Source organism: Lepus europaeus, chromosome 22 (assembly GCF_033115175.1).
Source record: "Lepus europaeus isolate LE1 chromosome 22, mLepTim1.pri, whole genome shotgun sequence".
Classification (NCBI taxonomy): Eukaryota; Metazoa; Chordata; class Mammalia; order Lagomorpha; family Leporidae; genus Lepus; species Lepus europaeus.
In genome coordinates, this window is record NC_084848.1 from 36,775,315 (window position 1) to 36,798,517 (window position 23,203).

At 44.8% G+C, this 23,203-nt stretch overlaps 1 protein-coding gene across 1 annotated transcript in view; it reads left to right on the forward strand.

Moving 5' to 3' along the window:
• Positions 1–23,203, forward strand: part of LRRC9 (leucine rich repeat containing 9) — a 105,828-nt gene that overhangs the window by 74,358 nt on the left and 8,267 nt on the right. The window contains exons 25-29 of the mRNA XM_062181554.1: positions 796–935; positions 2,685–2,821; positions 9,531–9,748; positions 17,762–17,830; positions 21,410–21,550. Of these exons, the coding sequence (XP_062037538.1) occupies positions 796–935; positions 2,685–2,821; positions 9,531–9,748; positions 17,762–17,830; positions 21,410–21,550 (705 nt within the window). The remainder of the gene's footprint in view (positions 1–795; positions 936–2,684; positions 2,822–9,530; positions 9,749–17,761; positions 17,831–21,409; positions 21,551–23,203) is intronic.

The window sequence follows — 23,203 nt, forward strand, 5'->3', positions numbered from 1 at the left end:
CCCACACACATTCAATACCAAATCCAGAGGTGAGCATTTGGAATAGTCATCAAGATACCTCTTAGGATGCCAGCATCCTGCGTTGTAGTGCCAGGGTTCCAGTCCCAGCGTGTGTTTCTGATTCCATTCTAATGTGCACCATGGCGGCAGCAGTAATGACTTAAGTGGCTGGGTCCTTGCCAGCCGTGTGAGTGCATGGAATTGAGTTCCCAGACCCAGGCTTTGGCATGGCCTCGCCTCAGTTGTTGCAGGCATTTGGGTAGTCAGCACGCAGTAGGGAGACCTCTGTCTGCCTGTTTCTTTTTTTCTCTTTCTGTCTGACTTCCATATAAATAAATAAAAGTTAAAACTAAATACAAATAATTTGGAATATAAATCTAGTACTAACATGTATATTCCAAGTTTTATCTATGCCTTTTTAGTTTAATAATTTATTTATTTACTTGAAAGGCAGAGTTACAGAGAGACAGAGAAAGAGAGAGGTCTACCATCCGCTTGACTCCCTCCCCAAAAGGCCACAACAGCTGGAGCTGGGCCAGTCTGAAGCCTGGAGCTTCTTCCGGGTCTCCCACATGGGCGCAGGGGCCCAGGCACTTGGGCCATCTTCCACGGCTTTCCCAGGTGCATTAGCAGGGAGCTGGATTAGAAGTGGAGCATAAGGGACACAAACTGGTGTCCATATGGAATGCCGGTGCCACAGGCAGTAGCTTTACCTGCTAGCCCACAGTGCTGGCCCCTATGTATGCCATTTAAAATAGTTTCTAGGATGTCCTATTAATAAGATTCTTTCTATAGGTTTTATGCCTCAACTATAACCATATTGAGTCAATCATGCCCCGAGTAAAGCCTCAGACTCACTTAAGCAACAGACAGTTGCTCTACCAGAAAGTGGCCTCGAGTGGCTATGGACAACATGGAACTTCAAAAATGAACAGGTACTATTTTTTTAACTGTACATAATTTTAGTTGGGAATTTAAAAAGCAGTTAGTCATATTAATGACAGTAGTGACATGTTACAGAGGACATACTTAGCGTATTTCAATGATTATTTAATAGCTATATGCCAGTAATAAACTTCATGAATTAACCCAAAATAGTGCTTTGTCATTGTTTTTGCCATGTCTTCCATTTCAAACCTATTTTGTAAATAAAGAAAAAAGTAAAAGAACAAGAATCATTGTATGTTTATGACCTTGAGTTTCTTTTTGAAAATTGGGGTACAATTCACATACCATAAAATTTGCTGTTTGTGTACAATTTAGTGATTTTCACAAAGTTGTGCAACCATTACCACTATGTAATTCTAGAACATGTTCATCAACCCACAGGAACCCTTTACTGGGCTTCGTCTTTTTTTTTTTTTTTTTTGTAAATTTAGTTATTTATCTGAAAGACAGAATTACAAAAGGAGAGGAAGAGACAGAGAGAGAGAGAGAAATCTTTTATCCACTGGTTCACTTCCCACATGGCTGCAGTGGCCGGGGCTGGGTCAGGCTGAACCCAGGAGCGTCATCTGGGTCTCTCATGTGGGTGCAGGGACCCAAGGACTTGGGTCATCTTCAACTTGGGCTTCTTTTAACATTTGTCTTTATTTCCAAATTATTTGTCTGGTCACTTAATGCCGTAGCACCAATAGAAATGATAAAAAAAATCAGAAGACAAAAACAAAAATGAAAAAAAAAAGAGAAAGAAATGCCTGTGAGTATCAGTATTGTTGCAGATAATTTTCTGTCTAACTTTGCTTTGTGTTTGTCAAGCCGATGGTTGAGAATGTTCTACTGTAGCTTTAATGATCTGTGATTATTTTAAAATTTACTGTAGAGGGGTGAAATGTCCAGCTTTCCAGTTGATGACTGTTTGTGGCCCTTTCCTATATCACTGCTTTTTACTGGTTGATCTCTTTATTTACTGCAGCATTAAGTTTTTGACTGTAATGTTAATTAAAAATGTGTTATCTCAAAAACTAAAAAGGAAGAAAGGAAGCAAGGAAAGGGAGAGAGAGAAAAAAAGAAAGAGAAAGAATGAGAGGGAAGAAAGAAATGCTGTATTCTTAGAATTGTGCCTATGAACCACATTGAATCTGTACTCTTGGCATACATAGTACATTAACATGAAAGAAATACAGTATCAGAAAAAAGAAAAATATTTTTAAAAAAATTAAAGAGATGAGAACATACCTTCCACCTCCCTGCACATTTTCTTTAATTTTTATTTATTGATCTGAGAGAGGGAGAGAGAGAGAGAATGAGCAAGTGAGCACCCACCCACTGGTTCACTCCCCACATGTCTGTAATGACTGGTACTGAGTCGGTCCCAGTCTCCCATGGCAGGAACCCAGATACTTGAGCCATCACTGTTGCCACAGGGTGCACCTTGGCAGGAAGCTGACATCGAGAGTGGAGCCAGTGCTAAACCCAAGCACTCTGACGTGGGCTACATGTGTCTTAGCCACCAGGCCAAATGCCTGCCTCCCTACGCTACACGATTTTGATAGAACGTAAAGATACATACATATGTATGTATGTGCTGTGTGTGCGCACGCGTGTGTGTGTGTGCATGTGTTACATACCCAAGTCAGGACACTTTCTTTCCATTTTTTACAGTTAAGAACATTTCTTAGGTTTTTTATGCCTTTATAAAATACAGACTACAAACTATGGCCTCAAACTTCCCTGTGTTTCAGAGACACAATAGGCGGCGAACATTTGCCTCCCATGATGCACAGTCTAGAAGTTCTTCATTTGGGTTACAATGGAATTTGTAACTTAATCCAACTACAAGTTAACAGACTAAGAAATTTAAAATACCTCTTTCTACAGGGTAAGTAGGAACATTGTCAAAGTCTAAATTTTTTTTTTATTAAAACTGCTTGATTATTATCCAGCTCTGATAAGCAACTATAAGCCTCAACATTCATTCAAACAGATGTATTGATAAAAAATGTTGAAAATCACAACTGAGTTTTTCCTGGGTTATTCACATATTTTAAAAAAATTTTTGAAGAAAAATACAACATTATGAGGTTATATTCAGAATCACATTGTAATTTACTTTGAAATCATACTCAACTTAAAAAACGCTAAGTAACGAGTGAGTAATTCATAAGTATTTAGTAAACCTGGAATTGTGATAAGTACTGTGAAAGATATGGAAGTACCATATTGTAATTATAGATCGTTGAGATCTTTAATCTCAAGTAGTAGAAATGTACTGAGACAAGGATGAATTAAGTTCTGATGTGTTGCTAACTTAAGTGCAACAGAAACTTAGAGGAAATAAACATTGAGAGGGGCCGGCGCCGCGGCTCACTAGGCTAATCCTCCGCCTTGCGGCGCCAGCACACCAGGTTCTAGTCCTGGTCGGGGCACCGATCCTGTCCTGGTTGCCCCTCTTCCAGGCCAGCTCTCTGCTGTGGCCAGGGAGTGCAGTGGAGATGGCCCAAGTGCTTGGGCCCTGCACCCCATGGGAGGCCAGGAGAAGCACCTGGCTCCTGCCATCAGATCAGCGCGGTGTGCCGGCCGCAGCGCGCCGGCCGCAGTGGCCATTGGAGGGTGAACCAACGGCAAAAGGAAGACCTTTCTCTCTGTCTCTCTCTCACTATCCACTCTGCCTGTCAAAAATGAAAAAAAAAAAAAAAAACCATTGAGAGGTTCATTCCTCTGTGTGTCTATGAGTCTCTGAAGGATTGATAGAATGGAGGTGAGCATTACTGAGAGCTTTGCCAGCGGAGGGGGGAGGGAGAGCCACAGCATGCTTGTGGTGTCTATGGACCCGACCTGATGAGAACCAAGGCTGTGTGGTTCTCTGACAGAGCTTCGGAGCCCGTAAACACGGTCAGCTTGATAGGAAATGTTCATTTTAATACATAAACTATCCATTTTATTTAGTTTAGCTTTAAGTCGACCCCATTTCTGTATAGAAACTTTTTGAAATGTTGTGGAATAGCAGTGAGTTGAGTTGAGAATGTAGAGAAGGATGGAGTAGGTATTTTGCCCAGAGGTTAAGACACCTGTGTCCCGCATCAGTGCCTGGGTTCAGTTCCCAGCTCTGGCTGTGACTGCCACCTTCTGTCAGTGCAGGCCTTAGGAGACAGCAGTGACGGCTCAAGTCGAGTTTCTGTCCCCACGTCGCAGACCTAGATTGCATTCCTGGCTCTCAGCTGAAGTGCTGGGTCCGCCTCAGCCATTGCAGGCATCTGGGGAGTGAACCAGCAAATGAAACACTCTGTCTCTCTCTCAAAGTTTTAAAATAAAATTTAAAAATGTTTATTGTAGAGAAATACCAGATTATGGAAAGCCAGGGAGAGAAATTTAGACTGGGTATGGTTGACAAAAGATAGGAATTGTAAATCTTTAGAAAGTATGACAGATCTTTGAAAAAGATACATGGACATATCAAAACAAACAAATAGAAAAAAAAGTCCACAGCCAAACTGCCTGTCCCTGTGAGGTCTGTCTCAGTGTAACAATGTAATCGGGGAGTGTGTTCTGTTGCTGTGCACAGCTGTATGCAGGAAGTGACAATAACGGTGGCCATTTCTGGAGGCACTGGGCCCAGTGTTAGTCTACACGTACTATCCCATTTAATCATAGTGAGCATGGTGAGCATTTCATACAAAAAGACATTGAGGTTCAGTGAGCTCAAATAATTTGCCTAAGTTTACACCAGTGTGTGTTAATGAATTGGAGTCAAACCCAAGTCTGTCTGACTCCATGTCACAGGAGTTTTCTATCCAGATGAACGGCTTATATAACTTTGAACTGGAGTGGGCGTGGGGAGGAAGAGTTGAATCCACAAGGCCGTTTAAAAGCAAGACGTTTTAAGACTTAGAGACTAATTGGATGTATAAGAAGAAGCAGAGAAAAATAGACAAAGATGTTTTCCTAAATTCATTAGAAGGTTACCAATTGGAAGTACTAAAAATACAGAGTCATTGGAAAATATTTGCCCATTTGGGGAAGGGAAAATTTCAGTTTGTGTTGTAACAATTTTGAGACCAAAAAAATGGAAACATTTTCAAGTTAGAGCTGGAGATATGTGTTCTAGAATGATCTTAATGGAAGTGGCAGGTGAAGGCATACATGTATGTTCTTACTTAGGAAGTGAGTACAAAGAAAGAATTAAGTAAAGGCCAGAAATGGCTTTGGAGACGCATACATGCCTGCCACATTAAGGAGGCAAGAAAAACAGGTATAGGAGTGAGGACGGAGAAATAACTTCTAATGTTCGATAGCTCAGTTGCATAACTGTGGTTGACAATTAATTCTGTATTTCCAAAGAGCTGGAGAGCGTATGGAATGTTTCCAGCACACACAAAAAAGTGACAAATGTTTAATGTTATGGATATGAGTTACCCTGATCTGATCATTACACATCGTGTACATGTATTGAAATATCATGCTATACCCCATAAATATGTGCAATTATTATGTCAGTTTAAAACAAAAACCATAAAATGCAATAATACTTGGAGCACTCAGGAAAAAAATGACAGCAGGAGAACAAAGAACCAGCACAAGAGTGGCATAAGAAATTTTTTGAAGAAAACCAAAGAATATGGAATCCAAACGTCAGAGGAAGAGAAGATGAGTGGCCTCCAAGTCAAATGATGGAAAGAATGAGGTCTGCGGTTGGGGGAGGGGAAGGAAACCATTGGTAATCTGCAAGGGGTAAGGTCTGGAGATGTAGTGATGGCAAAAATCAAAGGGAAAATAAGGTAGAGTGAAGTGGCCGGGGACAGCAAGGAGCAGAGGTCACGTAGTCAGAGCTGGGCCCTGGGAAGATGGAGATTGAATGGTCGCGGGGAGGGTGTATCGTACGGAGAGGTGCATGAAGAAGTGAGTTAATGTAGACACTGCCCAGGAAGAGTGCACTCTGACGCCAGGGTCCCCAGTGGGAAGCAGGTGAAAGCGGTTCACAGTGTAGGCGGTGATGTGAGGCGGTCAGACGGTGTCCACCGGAAAGCTTCCAAGCCTGCATTTCAGCTTCACGTGACGGTTGGAAGAAGGTGGAGGAGGGGGTGTGTTGGGGGAAGCCAGTTAGAATATTAAGAATAAAGAACCAAACTTTCTCAACTTTTAACTAATTGAATTAGCAAGAGCTTTTTGAATAGTGATAAATGCTATGAATTATGGAGCGTAACATCTCTGAAATCACATTTAGCATAATTGTTTGAGTTTCTTAAGTTTGTTTAATGAGCATTTTAAAATGAATGGGAGCTTGAGAGTGTTTCAGGCATGGAAAGCCAAGACACTGTGGCAAAAAATGACCTAAATGAAGGTCTGTGAGTGAGATCCTGGTGGAAAGAAGGGGCTGTCAAAGAAGGAGGTACCTCTCTCTGAAGGGAGGAGAGAACTTCCACTTTGATTATGGCCTTGTCTAAATAATGTTGGAGTGTGTGGACTCAAGAGGCTTCCATAGCCTTGGCAACTCATTACAAGAGCCTCGGGTGATTACTGACGCCATAAATAAGAGTGTCAATTGTTAAATCAACAACAGGAGTCACTGTGCACTTACTCCCCAAGTTCTTATGTACTATGAGAAGTGTGCCTGTGCAGGTGCAAACTGTTAAAATCTTTACTTGGTATAGAGTTAATCTTCTGTATATAAAGATAATTAAAAATGAATCTTAATGAAGAATGGGATGGGAGAGGGAGTAGGAGATGGGATGGTTTGTGAGTGGGAGGGTGGTTATGGGCAGAAGAACTGCCATAATCCAAAAGTTGTACTTTCGAAATTTATATTTATTAAATAAAATTTTCTATAAAAATAAATAAATAAATAAATAAAATGGTAGCTAAGAATATGCTACTGTATACCCTTTTCAGTACTTGAAGCTATTCCATATGGCTTTTAATATATTTAAAATATTTAAAATGATACCCTAAGTATAACATTTCATGAAAAAAATGTATTAACACAGTTAAATTATTGTTTTCAATATGACATTAATAAACTTTTTAATTTATAGATAAGGCATTAGTAATTTTCTGAGTGTGATTTAGTTCTGTGGGTAACTTAATTGAAGATTGTATTATTGATTTCTATAAGAACTAGAACAAAATAATATAGATTTACCATATTTCATCAATTCTGAAACACTTGTTATATTTCAACATGTGTGAAACCTGATTGTGTATTATTTAGATGGAATGTCATAATTTATCTGATGTGGTTTTTCTTTCCTAGTGAAATGAACATAAAATATTGACACATTTTAACAGTCATTGACATGTTAATTTCAATGATATATGTTAAATTTCAAGGAGAAGAATTCCAGATTGTGTGTTCAGCAATATATTTGCTTGCTAGAGCAGCCATAACAAAGTGCCACAGACTGGGGGCAACTGAAATCTGCCCCCACATCCTAGATGCTGGAAGTCCAAGGTCAAGTTCTTAGTGGGGTTGGTGACTTCTAAGGACCTCTCTGCAGGTGTATACGGCCTCTGTATCTTCACGTGGTCTTCTCTCTGTATGTGTCTGTCCTAACCTCCCCTTCTTAGAAGGGTACCAGTCATACTGAACTGGGGCTCACCCCAAAGACCTCGTTTAACCTCAATTACTTCATTAAATACTTATCACATTCTCAGCCGTTGGAGGTTAGGACTTGAGCAGAGGTGGGGGAGACAATTCAGACGGCAGTAAACAAGAAGGGTGGATACTGGATGGAAGCTGTGTCTGGCACACAAGTCTGCATCGAGCCTGGTATCACCATTGTTACCTCTTTGAGCAAGTCGGTGTGTCCCTCGGCTTTCTGATAATTAAAAAGAGAGAACTTTCTCTGTCATATTTTCAAGCTGTAATAGAAAATATATATGAAAGCATTTTGTGAACTCCAGAGTCCTCTTCTAAGTTATCGTTAATATTTATAAAAAGCAACTGATTTCTTCAGTAGGAAGGACTCAAGTTATTAATAATTTAGAATTTTAAAGACTTACTCAGTAAAATGAGGATCACTTGAATACCAACACTGTGGTGCCCTTACAGTTAATCTGATAACTGAGATAGCTACTAGGTGACTGGATACGCTGGACAAACGGATGATCACATCCCAGGCTAGCCAGAGCAGGGTGCAGTGAAGTGGTGTCATGCTACCCAGAATAGCATGCAACTCAAAACTTACGAATTGTTTACTTCTGGGATTTTTTTTTCTTTAATACTTTTGGATCTTGACTAATGATAACCGAAACCACAGAAATGCAACCCAGATAAGGGAGGACAACTGTATAATAAATTAATTTAAGAAATAATTAGATACACTTATTATATATATATATGTACATCATATATATATATATATAGAGAGAGAGAGAGAGAGAGAGGAAGGAGGCAATTCTTAGGGGAATTGGATCACATGATTATGGCATGGAGAAGACCCACAACAGGCCATCTGTGGGCTGGAAACCCTGGGGTGCCAGTAGTGTGGCTCAGTCCAAGTTCAAAGTCCTCAGGACCAGGGAAGCCAACAGTGTAACTCTTAGTCTGATGTCAAAAGCCTGAGATCCTGAGATGCCCTGGTGTAAGTCCTGGAGTCCCAAGGCTGAACAAACTGGAGTTCTGATGTCCAAGAGAGCAGAAAAAGAATCTATCCCCACTCGCCAAGAAGAGGTCAATTCAGGAGCCAGTGCTATGGCATAGCAGATAAAGCCACCGCGTGCTGGCGTCCCATGTGAGCACGTGTTCAGGTCCCAGCTGCTTCACTTCCAGTCCAGCTCCCTACTAATGCACATTGGAAACCAGAGGAAGATGGCCCAAGTGCTTGGGCCCCTGCACCCATATGGGAGACCCAGATGGAGTACGGACTCTGGCTTTGGCCTGGCGCAGCTCCGGCTGTTGCAGCCATTTGGGGAGTGAACCAGCGGATGGAAGATCTCTCTCTCTCTCTCTCTCTCTCTCTGGCTCTCACTCTCACTGTCTCTCACCCTTTCCCTTCATGTGTGTGTGCACTCTGTCTCCCTCTCTCTGTGCATTTCAAGTAAATAAATATTTTTTTAAAAAATAAATTCACTTTCTGTATTTATCCTCTGTGCCCCAACCAATTGGATAATGTCTGCCCAGACTGAAGGCAATCTTTATCACCTGCTCAGCTCAGCTCGCCTGCTAATCTGCTCTGGAAACACCCTCCCAGACATACTTTGTAAATAATTCTTTATTTCAGTGAAAATGACACCTAAAATTAACCATCATGAATACTACTAGAACATTCAGATAGACTTAGGCAGCATATCTTTTGCAACACTTATACAGCTACTTTTGTCAATCCATTTTAGCACTTAATTACTGCATAGACAGATTGGGTCAGTTCAGTACATTGTGAGCATCATATCCTGACCTTCCAAAGACAAAGGAGCAACGTTAACAACCATTATCTGGTAATGATGCTACCTTCCTGTCGATTCCAATTTGCCCTTACCAATCAGCTTTTTAAAAAAAAAAATCTTACTTTTAAAAAATCATTTGATGAAAAATATTTAAGTAAAGGTAGATAAGTTTGTGCTGCCTTGATGTATCCTGACTTACTGTTTTTTAGGAAATGAGATCAGTCAAGTTGAAGGGCTTGACCATTTGGCAGTGCTGCAGGAGTTGGTGGTGGACCACAACCGCATCAGGTCCTTCAACGACAGCGCTTTTGCCAAGCCAAGTTCTCTGCTGGCTCTCCACCTGGAGGAAAACAGACTGCGGGAGCTGAACAAATTACAACATTTGGTAAAACTAGAGAAACTCTACCTAGGATATAATAAAATACAGGTACCATTATTTTTTTTGTTTCTTTTGAGATTTACAAGCCTTCGTTCTGAACATAAAGTTTCCAAACACACTAGTGAAAATTTTACTACTGTGCCAATTTGTCATGTATACATCATGTACATCTCAAGGCACAGAAGTATTCTGTGATGCAAAGATGTCCACCTTGCTTCTAGACTCAGGAGGGCACTTCAAAAAGCTTGTGGAAAATGGAGCAAAAGCACTTAATTTGGATCCAAAAATTTGAAATCCATGTATAAGTTTTCAGATTATGCACTTTCTGGAGACCCCTTGTGTCAACTGGGCAAACCCATTGCAGCCACCCACTAGTGAAGGTTACTTCTAAATATTCTAGAACTCTTCTCACCAGTCCTCTCTGCCGGATCTCATTTCCCCGGACTCTTCTTGGTCCAGGCTTCTTCTGAGTCCCAGTTCCCGACTTCCCCCAGTTGGTTACACGTGACGTAGTTCCTTGATCTACCTGGTGTCTGTATCAACTCTCGGTAACGGACTTTGTCTTGGCTTTAAGACTGTATCTCTTCTCACACAAGTTCTCCCTAGATAGCGCCCTGCTGTGCTTTTGCCTACTCAGAATTCAGCGTATTACTCTTAGGCCGCTGCTCCAGGTGAGGCTGCGTGGATTCGCTCCTGAGATGGCACACTGAAAAGGGAATTGAAAGCATAACCATATTCTGCTCTCTTCCTTCTCTCCCTCTTCTACCAACCTTACTATTTCTGCCCATGCTTCGAAGGCAGCCTCCAGGAGGCACTGAACTGTGCACTACTCCCTAAGAGCAGAGGCAGAGTGTGTCTTACTCATACTTGTATCAATATATGGCATAGTATATATTGTATATACCATGTTCATAGTAGATACTCAGTGAATACCGGGTTGTGGCTGTTTGCTAGAGTTCAGGAAGTCTTTTCTGTGACAATATAAAAGCCCAGTCCGAGGTAAGAAGAAAATCTTAGATAGTGCCGTTTTTATGTAACCTTGTATTCAGAAAGGCACACACAGAGAAAGACTGCTTATCCAGACCTGAATGTTGACCTGTGAAAAGCCTGCCAACGCTGTGATGATTTTTCCAAAGCTTTATTCAGAAGAAATCTAAATTAGGAAAACGCTGTTCTGTAAGAAATCTTTCCAGTGACAGCAGCTGAGCTAATACAAAGGATTCTCAAGCCAGAGAATCTTCCCTGAAACCGAGTGTGCTAGTAATTCCAATCTAGCGGATTCTCAGGGCCATCCTTCTCACATCTCGCACACTGTCTAGCTTAGCGTAAAAGATAAGATCTCCAAGTAAGATTCTGTGGGCTGATCTTAGCATAGGAGTGTTTCAATTATGAAGCATTTCCACGTTTTACCTGAGCTAATATAACATTTTATAGGGAGCTTTGCCTTATCATTCTATAAGTCCTAGGTTTGTTGATTGTAAGCAGTCCTTAACCAGGAAGATCTGCTAAGAGAATCCCACGAAGAGTTTCTTCATAACAAGTAATGTGCTGTATTGGACAGGATGTCCAGTCACCAGCATGCTTACATAGAGAGGAGACCAGGGCAGGATGTCCAATCAGCAGCATGGTTACAGAGAGAGGAGACCAGGACAGGATGTCCAGTCACCAGCATGATGACAGAGAGAGGAGACCAGGACAGGATGTCCCATCACCAGCATGATTACGGAGAGAGGAGACCAGGACAGGATGTCCAATCACCAGCATGGTTACAGAGAGAGGACACCAGGACCGGATGTCCAATCAGCAGCATGCTTACAGAGAGAGGAGACCAGGACCGGATGTCCAGTCACCAGCATGATTACGGAGAGAGGAGACCAGGGCGGGATGTCCAATCAGCAGCATGATGACAGAGAGAGGACACCAGGACCGGATGTCCAATCAGCAGCATGCTTACAGAGAGAGGAGACCAGGACCGGATGTCCAGTCACCAGCATGCTTACGGAGAGAGGAGACCAGGACAGGATGTCCAATCACCAGCATGATTACGGAGAGAGGAGACCAGGGCGGGATGTCCAATCACCAGCATGGTTACAGGGAGAGGAGACCAGGGCAGGATGTCCCATCACCAGCATGCTTGCAGAGAGAGGAGACCAGGACAGGATGTCCAATCACCAGCATGATTACGGAGAGAGGAGACCAGGGCAGGATGTCCAATCACCAGCATGCTTACAGAGAGAGGAGACCAGGACGGGATGTCCAGTCACCAGCATGCTTACAGAGAGGAGACCAGGGCGGGATGTCCAATCAGCAGCATGGTTACAGGGAGAGGAGACCAGGACAGGATGTCCCATCACCAGCATGGTTACAGGGAGAGGAGACCAGGACGGGATGTCCCATCACCAGCATGATGACAGAGAGAGGAGACCAGGACAGGATGTCCCATCACCAGCATGATTACGGAGAGAGGAGACCAGGGCAGGATGTCCAATCACCAGCATGCTTACAGAGAGAGGAGACCAGGACGGGATGTCCAGTCACCAGCATGCTTACAGAGAGGAGACCAGGACGGGATGTCCAGTCACCAGCATGCTTACAGGGAGAGGAGACCAGGGCGGGATGTCCAATCAGCAGCATGGTTACAGGGAGAGGAGACCAGGACAGGATGTCCCATCACCAGCATGCTTACAGGGAGAGGAGACCAGGACGGGATGTCCCATCACCAGCATGCTTACAGGGAGAGGAGACCAGGACGGGATGTCCAATCACCAGCATGATGACAGAGAGAGGAGACCAGGACAGGATGTCCAGTCACCAGCATGGTTACAGAGAGAGGAGACCAGGACAGGATGTCCCATCACCAGCATGATGACAGAGAGAGGAGACCAGGGCAGGATGTCCAATCAGCAGCTTGCTTACAGAGAGAGGAGACCAGGACCGGATGTCCAGTCACCAGCATGCTTACGGAGAGAGGAGACCAGGACAGGATGTCCAATCAGCAGCATGGTTACAGAGAGAGGAGACCAGGACAGGATGTCCAGTCACCAGCATGATGACAGAGAGAGGAGCCCAGGACCGGATGTCCAGTCACCAGCATGATGACAGAGAGAGGAGACCAGGACAGGATGTCCCATCACCAGCATGGTTACAGAGAGAGGAGACCAGGACAGGATGTCCCATCACCAGCATGCTTACAGGGAGAGGAGCCCAGGACAGGATGTCCAATCAGCAGCATGATTACAGAGAGAGGAGACCAGGACAGGATGTCCAGTCACCAGCATGATGACAGAGAGAGGAGACCAGGACAGGATGTCCCATCACCAGCATGGTTACAGGGAGAGGAGACCAGGACAGGATGTCCCATCACCAGCATGGTTACAGGGAGATGAGACCAGGACAGGATGTCCCATCACCAGCTTGCTTACAGGGAGAGGAGACCAGGACGGGATGTCCAATCACCAGCATGATTACAGAGAGAGGAGACCAGGACGGGATGTCCCATCACCAGCATGGTTACAGGGAGAGGAGACCAGGACAGGATGTCCCATCACCAGCATGGTTACAGAGAGATGAGACCAGGACGGGATGTCCAATCACCAGCATGCTTGCAGAGAGAGGAGACCAGGACGGGATGTCCAATCACCAGCATGCTTACAGGGAGAGGAGACCAGGACGGGATGTCCAATCACCAGCATGCTTACAGGGAGAGGAGACCAGGACGGGATGTCCAGTCACCAGCATGCTTACAGGGAGAGGAGACCAGGACAGGATGTCCAGTCACCAGCTTGCTTACAGGGAGAGGAGACCAGGACGGGATGTCCAATCACCAGCATGCTTACAGAGAGAGGAGACCAGGACAGGATGTCCCATCGCCAGCATGCTTACCGAGAGAGGAGACCAGGACGGGATGTCCAATCACCAGCATGCTTACAGAGAGAGGAGACCAGGACGGGATGTCCCATCACCAGCATGGTTACAGAGAGATGAGACCAGGACGGGATGTCCAATCACCAGCATGCTTGCAGAGAGAGGAGACCAGGACGGGATGTCCAATCACCAGCATGCTTACAGGGAGAGGAGACCAGGACGGGATGTCCAATCAGCAGCATGCTTACAGGGAGAGGAGACCAGGACAGGATGTCCAGTCACCAGCTTGCTTACAGGGAGAGGAGACTAGGACGGGATGTCCAATCACCAGCATGCTTACAGAGAGAGGAGACCAGGACAGGATGTCCCATCACCAGCATGCTTACAGAGAGAGGAGACCAGGACGGGATGTCCAGTCACCAGCATGCTTACAGAGAGGAGACCAGGACGGGATGTCCAATCAGCAGCATGCTTACGGAGAGAGGAGACCAGGGCAGGATTTCCAATCACCAGCATGGTTACAGGGAGAGGAGACCAGGACGGGATGTCCCATCACCAGCATGCTTAGAGAGGAGACCAGGACAGGATGTCCCATCACCAGCATGATGACAGAGAGAGGAGACCAGGGCAGGATGTCCAATCACCAGCATGGTTACAGGGAGAGGAGACCAGGACGGGATGTCCCATCACCAGCATGATGACAGAGAGAGGAGACCAGGACAGGATGTCCCATCACCAGCATGATTACGGAGAGAGGAGACCAGGACAGGATGTGCAATCACCAGCTTGCTTGCAGGGAGAGGAGACCAGGGCAGGATGTCCAATCAGCAGCATGGTTACAGGGAGAGGAGACCAGGACAGGATGTCCAGTCACCAGCATGGTTACGGAGAGAGGAGACCAGGACAGGATGTCCAGTCACCAGCATGCTTACAGGGAGAGGAGACCAGGACAGGATGTCCAGTCACCAGCATGGTTACGGAGAGAGGAGACCAGGACAGGATGTCCAGTCACCAGCATGCTTACAGGGAGAGGAGACCAGGACAGGATGTCCAGTCACCAGCATGGTTACAGAGAGATGAGACCAGGACCAGATGTCCAATCACCAGCATGCTTACAGAGAGAGGAGACCAGGGCAGGATGTCCAATCAGCAGCATGGTTACAGGGAGAGGAGACCAGGACGGGATGTCCAATCACCAGCTTGCTTGCAGGGAGAGGAGACAGGTGACCTGCTTTGCCTGGAAGCATCCCTGTGCTGTTCCTCACCCCTTTTCCCTGTCAGAGGACTGAATGCATGCCAGCGCAGCTGACATAGAAATTTCCTCCACGGCAGCTTAGAACAATGCTTAGTCATGTTTATTTATTGTCAAATCTAATATAGGAAATGACCATCTGTAGGACGTAGCATGGGAGACCATGCATGTAGCGTTGAACAGAGGGGTGACAGTTATTTATTGCTTAATTATGTGCCCTTCATTTTTATCCTTGAGGTGGTCTATTGTCATCAAATTGTCTTCAAACGTGTTCTGTTAATATTAGAGTACTTTCATGTGTCACACATTAAGCTGCAGAAAACTTGAACTCAGGATCAGGTGTTTGATGCCCCGGTTAAGATGCCATTTGGGATGCTCGTGTCCCTTAATGAGATGCTTGACTTCGAGTCCCAGCTCTGGTTCCGATTCCAGCTTCCTACTAATGTGCACTCTGCTAGGTGGCAGTAATGGCTCAAGTACTTGGGTCTCTGCCGTCCATATGGAATACCCAGATGAGTTCCTAGCTCCTGGCTTCGGCTTGACCCAGCCCTGGCTGTTCTAAGCACTTGGGGAGCATACCAACAGATGGGAGAAATTCTCTCTCTCCTCCTCTGACTCCCCTCTTCTCTCTGCCTTTATGGCGAATAAAGAAATATTTTTAAGGAAGTTTAATGTTAAAAAAATTTAAAGAACTTGGAAAAATAAGGGCAAGTTGGACGTTTCTCTTGAATTATGTTGAAAATATACGTTGTTCGCCGGCGCCACGGCACAATAGGCTAATCCTCCGCCTAGCGGCGCCAGTACACCGGGTTCTAGTCCTGGTCGGGGCACCGGATTCTGTCCCGGTTGCCCCTCTTCCAGGCCAGCTCTCTGCTGTGGCCCGGGAGTGCAGTGGAGGATGGCCCAAGTGCTTGGGCCCTGCACCTGCATGGGAGACCAGGAGAAGCACCTGGCTCCTGGCTTCGGATCAGCGAGATGCGCTGGCTGCAGCAGCCATTGGAGGGTGAACCAACGGCAAAGGAAGACCTTTCTCTCTGTCTCTTTCTCTCTCTCACTGTCCACTCTGCCTGTCAAAAAAAAAAAAAAAAAGAAAGAAAGAAAATATACGTTGTTCAAAATTCTTAACTCTGTGAGGGATTTTGCTTCTAGATTTTTACCAGCACAGGCAAGCTGACACCAGCATTAATTTCATTGACCTACTGAAGCATCCTGCAGAAGCTGCGTACCCTGAGCGTGGATTCCGGCGTGAAGCTTTTGGCTTAGCCATTGTGTCCAGTAGTGTGGATTTAGCGTAGTAGACAGTCTCGCCTCTGCAGCAGGCATCACAGCGATGCTATTGAAAAGATGAGTTCCATAACTCGGCCTCACGTCACATTGAGCCCTGTGTCTAAATGATCCCCTGGCTGGCATTGTGCCCACCCTGTTTGCTTTTAAATGGCTGAGTAATCCCCTGTAGCTCCTAGCTGCCTGTAACTGGAAAAGACCCCAAGAAACTGTCACCATTTCCTACCCCAAATAAAGCCCCAATGCAGAGCTACCACTATGGCTGCTTGAGGTGCTCATTTTGACACTGTACTCGAGCCCCATTGTTGTGCTGCTTAAGGTTTACTCCCCGGCGCTCTGTGGGGAAAATTCCTATTTAGCAACATTTTTCAGTTTCCATGGTAGAGTGTTTTCAACCATAGCCAGTTTCAAGCTAAAACTCTGTATCTCCTAATTCCTGAACTTTCACCAGTTAACTTCTTTTGTGAGTCAGTAAAAGGTAAATCTAGCATCCCACTGTAAAAAATACCATACATTAAAATCAGAAGCCATCAGCCCTCCGTGCCCCTGGCCCAGTGGCGGTCATGTCTCTTTAAAAGCTTGTACCAGCATTATCCTCTACAATTTTAACACTGTTTCCATGATAGCATATTCTATAGGAACAAATAGTTTGATAAGGAATATTTTAATATTGAACAGTGGTACCGTCTGTGTAATCTGAGTAAGTAAGTAGGACTTCTCCTATGCCCACAATTTCCAATCATGCTTCCACAGATAGGAAATGCCTGTGAGTAAAAATGCACAATATCTTCATAAATAACTAAATGCTGAGCTTTTTCAAATCCCTCCTTTACTCAAAATAGGATCAGTCATTTAAAAAAAATCAAATTTCACTTCCAAATGATCTAAAATAGATATAAATATTTCTACAGTTGCTAGATGAATTGGCTATATATTCACTTGCAATTCCAAATATTGGCATATCAATAGCTTTTTTGTATAACTGTAAGCTGGCATTGCTCACTCTGGTAGACAGTGGTAAAGGCTTAAGTAACTGGGAGACCGGGACTGAGTTCCTGCCTCCTGCTCTCAGCCCTGCCTAGCCCTAGGCTACCATGGGCATCTGGGGAGTGAGCCAGCCAGGAAAGCTTTCTGTTCAGCTGGCTCTCTCAAATAAATGGATAATCATAAATAACCCATTCAGCAGGAAAGGCAAGTCATTAAACTCGAGAAATAGTTCCCAGCTGTATATACTCCCTGCACCCCACTCAGTATCGGCTCCTTCATTCACCGAGGAATCTTTTAATGTGTGCCTTTGAAATGGTTTAGACCGGATTCACCTTTTCCGTACTCCTCAGCCAATACTCTGGAGAAATGAACCGAATGTAATCTGAGGCCGAGGATGGATCATAACACTTTTGAGGAAATACTTGGTCTTTTCTTGCAAGTGCTACTCGAAGGCCCATTTTCCATGTTAGGCTGTCATCTTTGCATTTGGAATCTACAGGACACAGCTTTGCCTGTACTCAACAACACAGAATGCTGTCACTCAAGCTAATTTCCGAATATCTGGTCATGACCTAGCTGCAATCCAACACATACATATAATTATTTCAAATTAGTCTATATTTGAAGATGTTGGATCCAACCAAATATTAACTTATTGACTGACTTTTGAATAGGATATCACAGAACTGGAAAAACTTGAAGTTATCTCTTCTCTCAAAGAGCTTACAATTTATGGCAATCCAGTGAGTATGTTACCTCTTGAACTTCTTATAGTTACATATACTTTGTATACATGTGGGCAAGGGTTTATTTTACCTGTTTCCATATGCCTAGCCAATTTATTGACCAGTGTCTTGCCAACTGATTACAGTGCAAACTGCTATTGCATGTATAAGGTCTGTTTCAGGATTCTACATTGTGTTCATTGGCCTATTAGTCTGGCCCTGTACCAATATGCTACTATGTTAATTACTAATATTTTGTATTATCTTGATGTATGGCAGATTAAGGCCTCTGATTCTTTTCGCCTCTTTCTCATTGTTTTTCTCTTTCTTCACTGTTTTGGTTGCTCTTGGCCCTTTATACTTTACTGTGAGAATTTTAGGAAACAAATTCTGAAGTTATGTGAGAATATTGTTGATACTTTAATTGAATTGCATTCGATTTATCAATTAATTTTAGGAGAAATTTGCTACCTTTCCTATTGAAGCCTTTGAGGGATTACAACAAGTAGCATCCTATTTACTTAATTTCTTAGCACATTTAAAGGGTGAAAATAGCTGCTTAGATTGGGGAGAGGGGTCAGCGCTGTGGCATAGCAGGTGGAGCTGCCACCTGCAGTGCCAGCATCCCATATGGGCGCTGGTTTGAGTCCTGGCTGCTCCTCTTCTGATCCAGCTCTCTGCTGTGGCCTGGGAAATCAGTGGAAGATGGTCCAAGCCCTTGGGCCTCTGCACTTGTGTGGGAGACCCAGAATAAGCTCCTAGCTCCTGGCTTCAGATCAGTGCAGCTCCGACCATTGCAGCCATCTGGGGAGTGAACCAGCAAATGGAAGACCTCTCTCTCTCTCTCTCTCTCTCTCTCTCTCTGTAACTCTGACTTTCAAATAAATAAATAAATCTTAAAAAAAATTGGGGAGAAAGCCAAGGGAGCACAATAATAGACCTCAGAAATGAGGTTTTATGTTTTAGGTTTTTTAATGTTTTATGCAGCTTATCTGTATCTATAAGATATATAAAATTATCCTCTAATTTTATTTTCTTATACTATTCTGAAACCTATCAAGGTTGTTCTTGTCTCATGAAACTTGCTTGGGAGCTCACCCCCTTTTTCTAGTCTGTGGATTAGTTTGTGTAGAAGTCCTATGTGTTCCTTGAAGGGTAATTAGGCCTTATCTGGAAAACCTTATGAGCTGGGGACTGGCATGTGGCACAGTGGGTTAAGCTGCCACTTCTGCCATCCCATATCAGAGCGCCCCACACCGAACCCACAGCAGTTCAAGTCCCAGCTGCTCTGCTTCCAGTCCAATTGGCTCCCCGCCAGTGTGCCCAGGGAAGCAATGGAAGATGCATTTCTTCACTCTTGGCTTCACCCTGGCCCAGCCCCAGCCATTACGGCCATTTGGAGAGTGACCCAGTGTTTTGAAGATCGCTTTGTCTCTGCCTTTCAAGTAAATACATTAATGAATAAATCTTTTAAAAAAAATTTAAAGTAAGGGTAGGGGTTAGTGAGTTGAGCTGTTGACTGCAATTCCAGCATCCCATATGAGCACTATTTTCTGTACTTCTAATCCAGCTCCCAGGCACCTGGGAAAGCAATGGGAGATGGGCCAAGTACTTGGGTCCCTGCACCCACGTGGGAGACCCAGATGAAGTTCCCAGCTCCTGGCTTCGATGCGGCCCAGCCCCAGCCATTGTGGCCATTTTGAGAGTGAATGAGCAGATAAAAAGATCTCTCTCTCTCTCCTTTTCTCTTAGTATCTCTGTTTTTCAAATAAATAAATCTTTAAAATAAGAGCTGGGCCCATTCAAAGCAAGGAGCCAGGAGCTTCTTCCAAGTCTCTTATATGGGTGCAAGGGCCTAAGGACTTGGGCCATTTTCCACTGCTTTCCCAGGCCACAGCAGAGAGCTGGATGGGAAGAGGAGCAGCCGGCACACTAACTGGCGCCCATCTGGGATTCCGGCACTGCAGGCGGAGACTTTACCTGCTATGCCACAGCACCGGTCCCATATTACTTTCTTTAAAGAACCATATTTTGGCCTTCTCGAGTGTATTATTTCTTTGCTCTATTTTATTAACTTCCACCCTTTATTATTTCCTTCTTTAGGTTTTTTGAAACTTACTTTAAAAAAAATTGTTTTAAAAGATTTTATTTATTTATTTGAGAGGTAGAGTTACAGACAGTGAGAGGGAGAGACAGAGAGAAAGGTCTTCCTTCCATTGATTCACTCCACAAATGGCCACAATGGCCAGAGCTGCGCCAATCCAAAGCCAGGAGCCAGGAGCTTCTCCCCAGTCTCCCATGCAGGTGCAGGGACCCAAGCACTTGGACCATCTTCCACTGCCCTCTCAGGCCATAGCAGAGAGCTGGACTGGAAGAGGAGCAACCGGGACTAGAACTGGCACCTATTGGATGCCGATGCCGCAGGTGGAGGATTAACCTACAGTGCCATGGCACTGGCCCCCAAAAAACATTCTTTTGAATCAGTCAATAAATTCTAGGTTATAAAGCACTGTGTTAGCAGCATCTTAAGAGTTTTGATGTGTAGTGCGTTTACTTGTGCTTACTTCTTAAAGTCTTCTGCCTCCCAAAAGATTTTTTTCTTTTTAAATATTTATTTATTTATTTGAAAGGCACACTGATGGGGGGGGGGAGAAAGAGAGAGAGAAAGAGAGAGAGAGAGAGAGAGATCTTCCATCCACTGATTTACTCCCCAAATAGTTGTAACAGGCCCCTGCCAGGCAGAAGCCAGGAGCCTGGTACTTTATCCAGGTCTGCCACGTGAGTGCATGGGCCCAAGCGCTTGGGCCAGCTTCTGCTGCTTTCCCAGGTGCATTAGCAGGGAGCTGGAGTGGAAGTGGAGCAGCTGAGACTCAGACTGATTTCATGTGGGTTGCCAGCATCGCAGGCAGCAGCTCAGCCCCTGGGCTTCAGTGCTGGCCAGTTTTAAACAAATTACTGGCAAGTGAACTTTTTTTTTTTTTTTTTTTGGACAGGCAGAGTGGACAGTGAGAGAGAGAAAGAGAGAAAGGTCTTCCTTTGCCGTTTGTTCACCTTCCAATGGCCGCCGAGGCCGGCGCACCATGCTGATCCAAAGGCAGGAGCCAGGTGCTTATCCTGGTCTCCCATGTGGGTGCAGGGCCCAAGGACTTGGGCCATCCTCCACTGCCTTCCCGGGCCACAGCAGAGAGCTGGCCTGGAAGAGGGGCAACTGGGACAGAATCCGGCACCCCGTCTGGGACTAGAACTTGGTGTGCTGGCGCCGCTAGGCGGAGGATTAGCCTGTTGAGCCGTGGCGCCAGTGCAAGTGAACTTTCGTAACATAATCCTATTCAGGCACTGAGATAGCCTACAGTTAATGAACAGTACAGTGTACCTTTAAACGATGCAGTCATGAAAAAGAAAGTTCTTATCTTAACTTGGCATGAAAGAAATTGAGAAATAAATTTTTTCCTAGAGAGCCTTGTATCTGTAGCACCTAAAGCGATGAACTAGCTGTTGGCTGTCATCTTTGTGCCTGTGCCACATCTCCTCCTCTATAAAGGTTAATCTTTGCAAGGAGAGGTTTTCTAGGAATAACTTACGTTTACCTTTATCCAGATTTGTAGAAAAATGCTCCACCGTCACGTGCTCATATTCCGGCTGCCTAACTTACAGAAGTTGGATGGGACTCCTGTGAATTCAGACGACCGGACAAAAGCTGAGTTACAAGTTTCTGAACTACAAGCAAAGAAAAATGTGGTAAGAGTTACATTATTCGCATTTTTCCTTTTGAAACATAGAAACGATTAGTAAATGAACATTACACCAAATGCATTTTGACTTCAATATTTAAACCTGTGAGGTTTTGGTAGCTGCTCTTCTTATCTATTCAGTGCTCACTGTCAAAGGCAGCTTGATGTGGTAAAGGAGCCAGCTCGTAGACACTCCCGGAATGCCCTTTCCATAAGAACGTACTGTAACGCGAGGGCTATTTTGTGATGTCTGTGCTCAACGTGTCAGATGATGTGAGGGGGAAAGAAAGGGTAGCATGCCACTGCCACAAGTAGAAAGTCGCGGTGGCATTGTTTCCATTTTTCCAGAGAGGAAGGGTGGGGAGGAAGGAATTCCCACCTCCGCCCTCCAGACTGTGCGGTTCCTCTGGAGGGGGAGATGGGTGCCTCTGCTCTTCTGTGTCCGCAGGATAGCGGGGCCTTTGACTCACCATCCCTCAAGTGCATCTGATCCTGGAAGGAAGGAGTCTGTCACCAACTGCCCAGTTTCTCCGTGGTCATTCTGTAAAGACTAAATTGAACAGAGAAAAGCTATGGTTTTTGAGCACAGCAGTACTATTGGAGCTGTCTGTGCCTTTGCAAGATTTGAGGAGGAGGAGGTTGGAGGGGCAGGGAAACCAGGAGAGGTTTTAGCAATAATCTACGAGACATACTCTGAAGAGCCTCACCAGGCTGGGGAATGGAAGTGAAAGCCGGAGACCCAGGACACTGGGGGAAGAAGTGACCTTGAAGAGGAAGGAGATGAGGGTCGGGGAGTCGCCCTCCCCGGCCAGCTGACACTCTGTCCCCTGTGGAGCAGATCTCGGTACACACGGCCCCGTGGTCCCGCTCCTGCCCACGGGCACCACACTGCCTGTTTCTCCCACAGCAATCCACGCGCTGACTCAGCAAACGTCAGCTGTGATTTTCCACACCTGTCCCGCCAGTTGTTTCACAAATAACTGTGAACTCTCGGTGCACGTGTTACAGGATTGTTTTTATGTTTCTGTGAAAGACAAATGGGATGTCTTAGGAAGTCTGCGCAAAGAACAGCCACACACACACACACACACACAATGACGGATTAAGTGTAGGAGGAAAAGAACTAAAATAAAGAAGATGGTAAAAATTCAGAAAAAATTATTTTTTAAAAATCCTGACCAATCTTTATGTTCAATTTTTCTCCATGTCTTTAAATTCTTGTCACTTTAAAGAATCCACATCTGGAAATTTTAAGTAAAGCTTTAAGGGTGGGGCTAGTGCTGTGGCACAGTGGGTTAAAGCCCCAGACTGCAGCGCTGGCATCCCATGTGGGTGCCGCTTTGAGTCCCGGCTGCTCCTCTTCCAATCCAGCTCTCTGCTGTGGCCTGGGAGAGCAGTAGAGGATGGCCGCCCGAGTCCTTAGGCCCCTGCATTCTCATGGGAGACCAGGAGGAAGCTCCTGGCTTCTGGCTTTGGATCAGCTCAGCTCTGGACATTACGGTCATTTGGGGAGTGAACCAGCAGCTAGAAGACTGACCGCTCTCTTTCTCTCTGGCTCTACCTGTCTCTGTAACTGTGCCTTTCAAATGGATAAAATAAATCTTAAACAAACAAACCTTTAAGGTACGTTCTATCCAAGAGCAATCAGACAAAGTGTGAG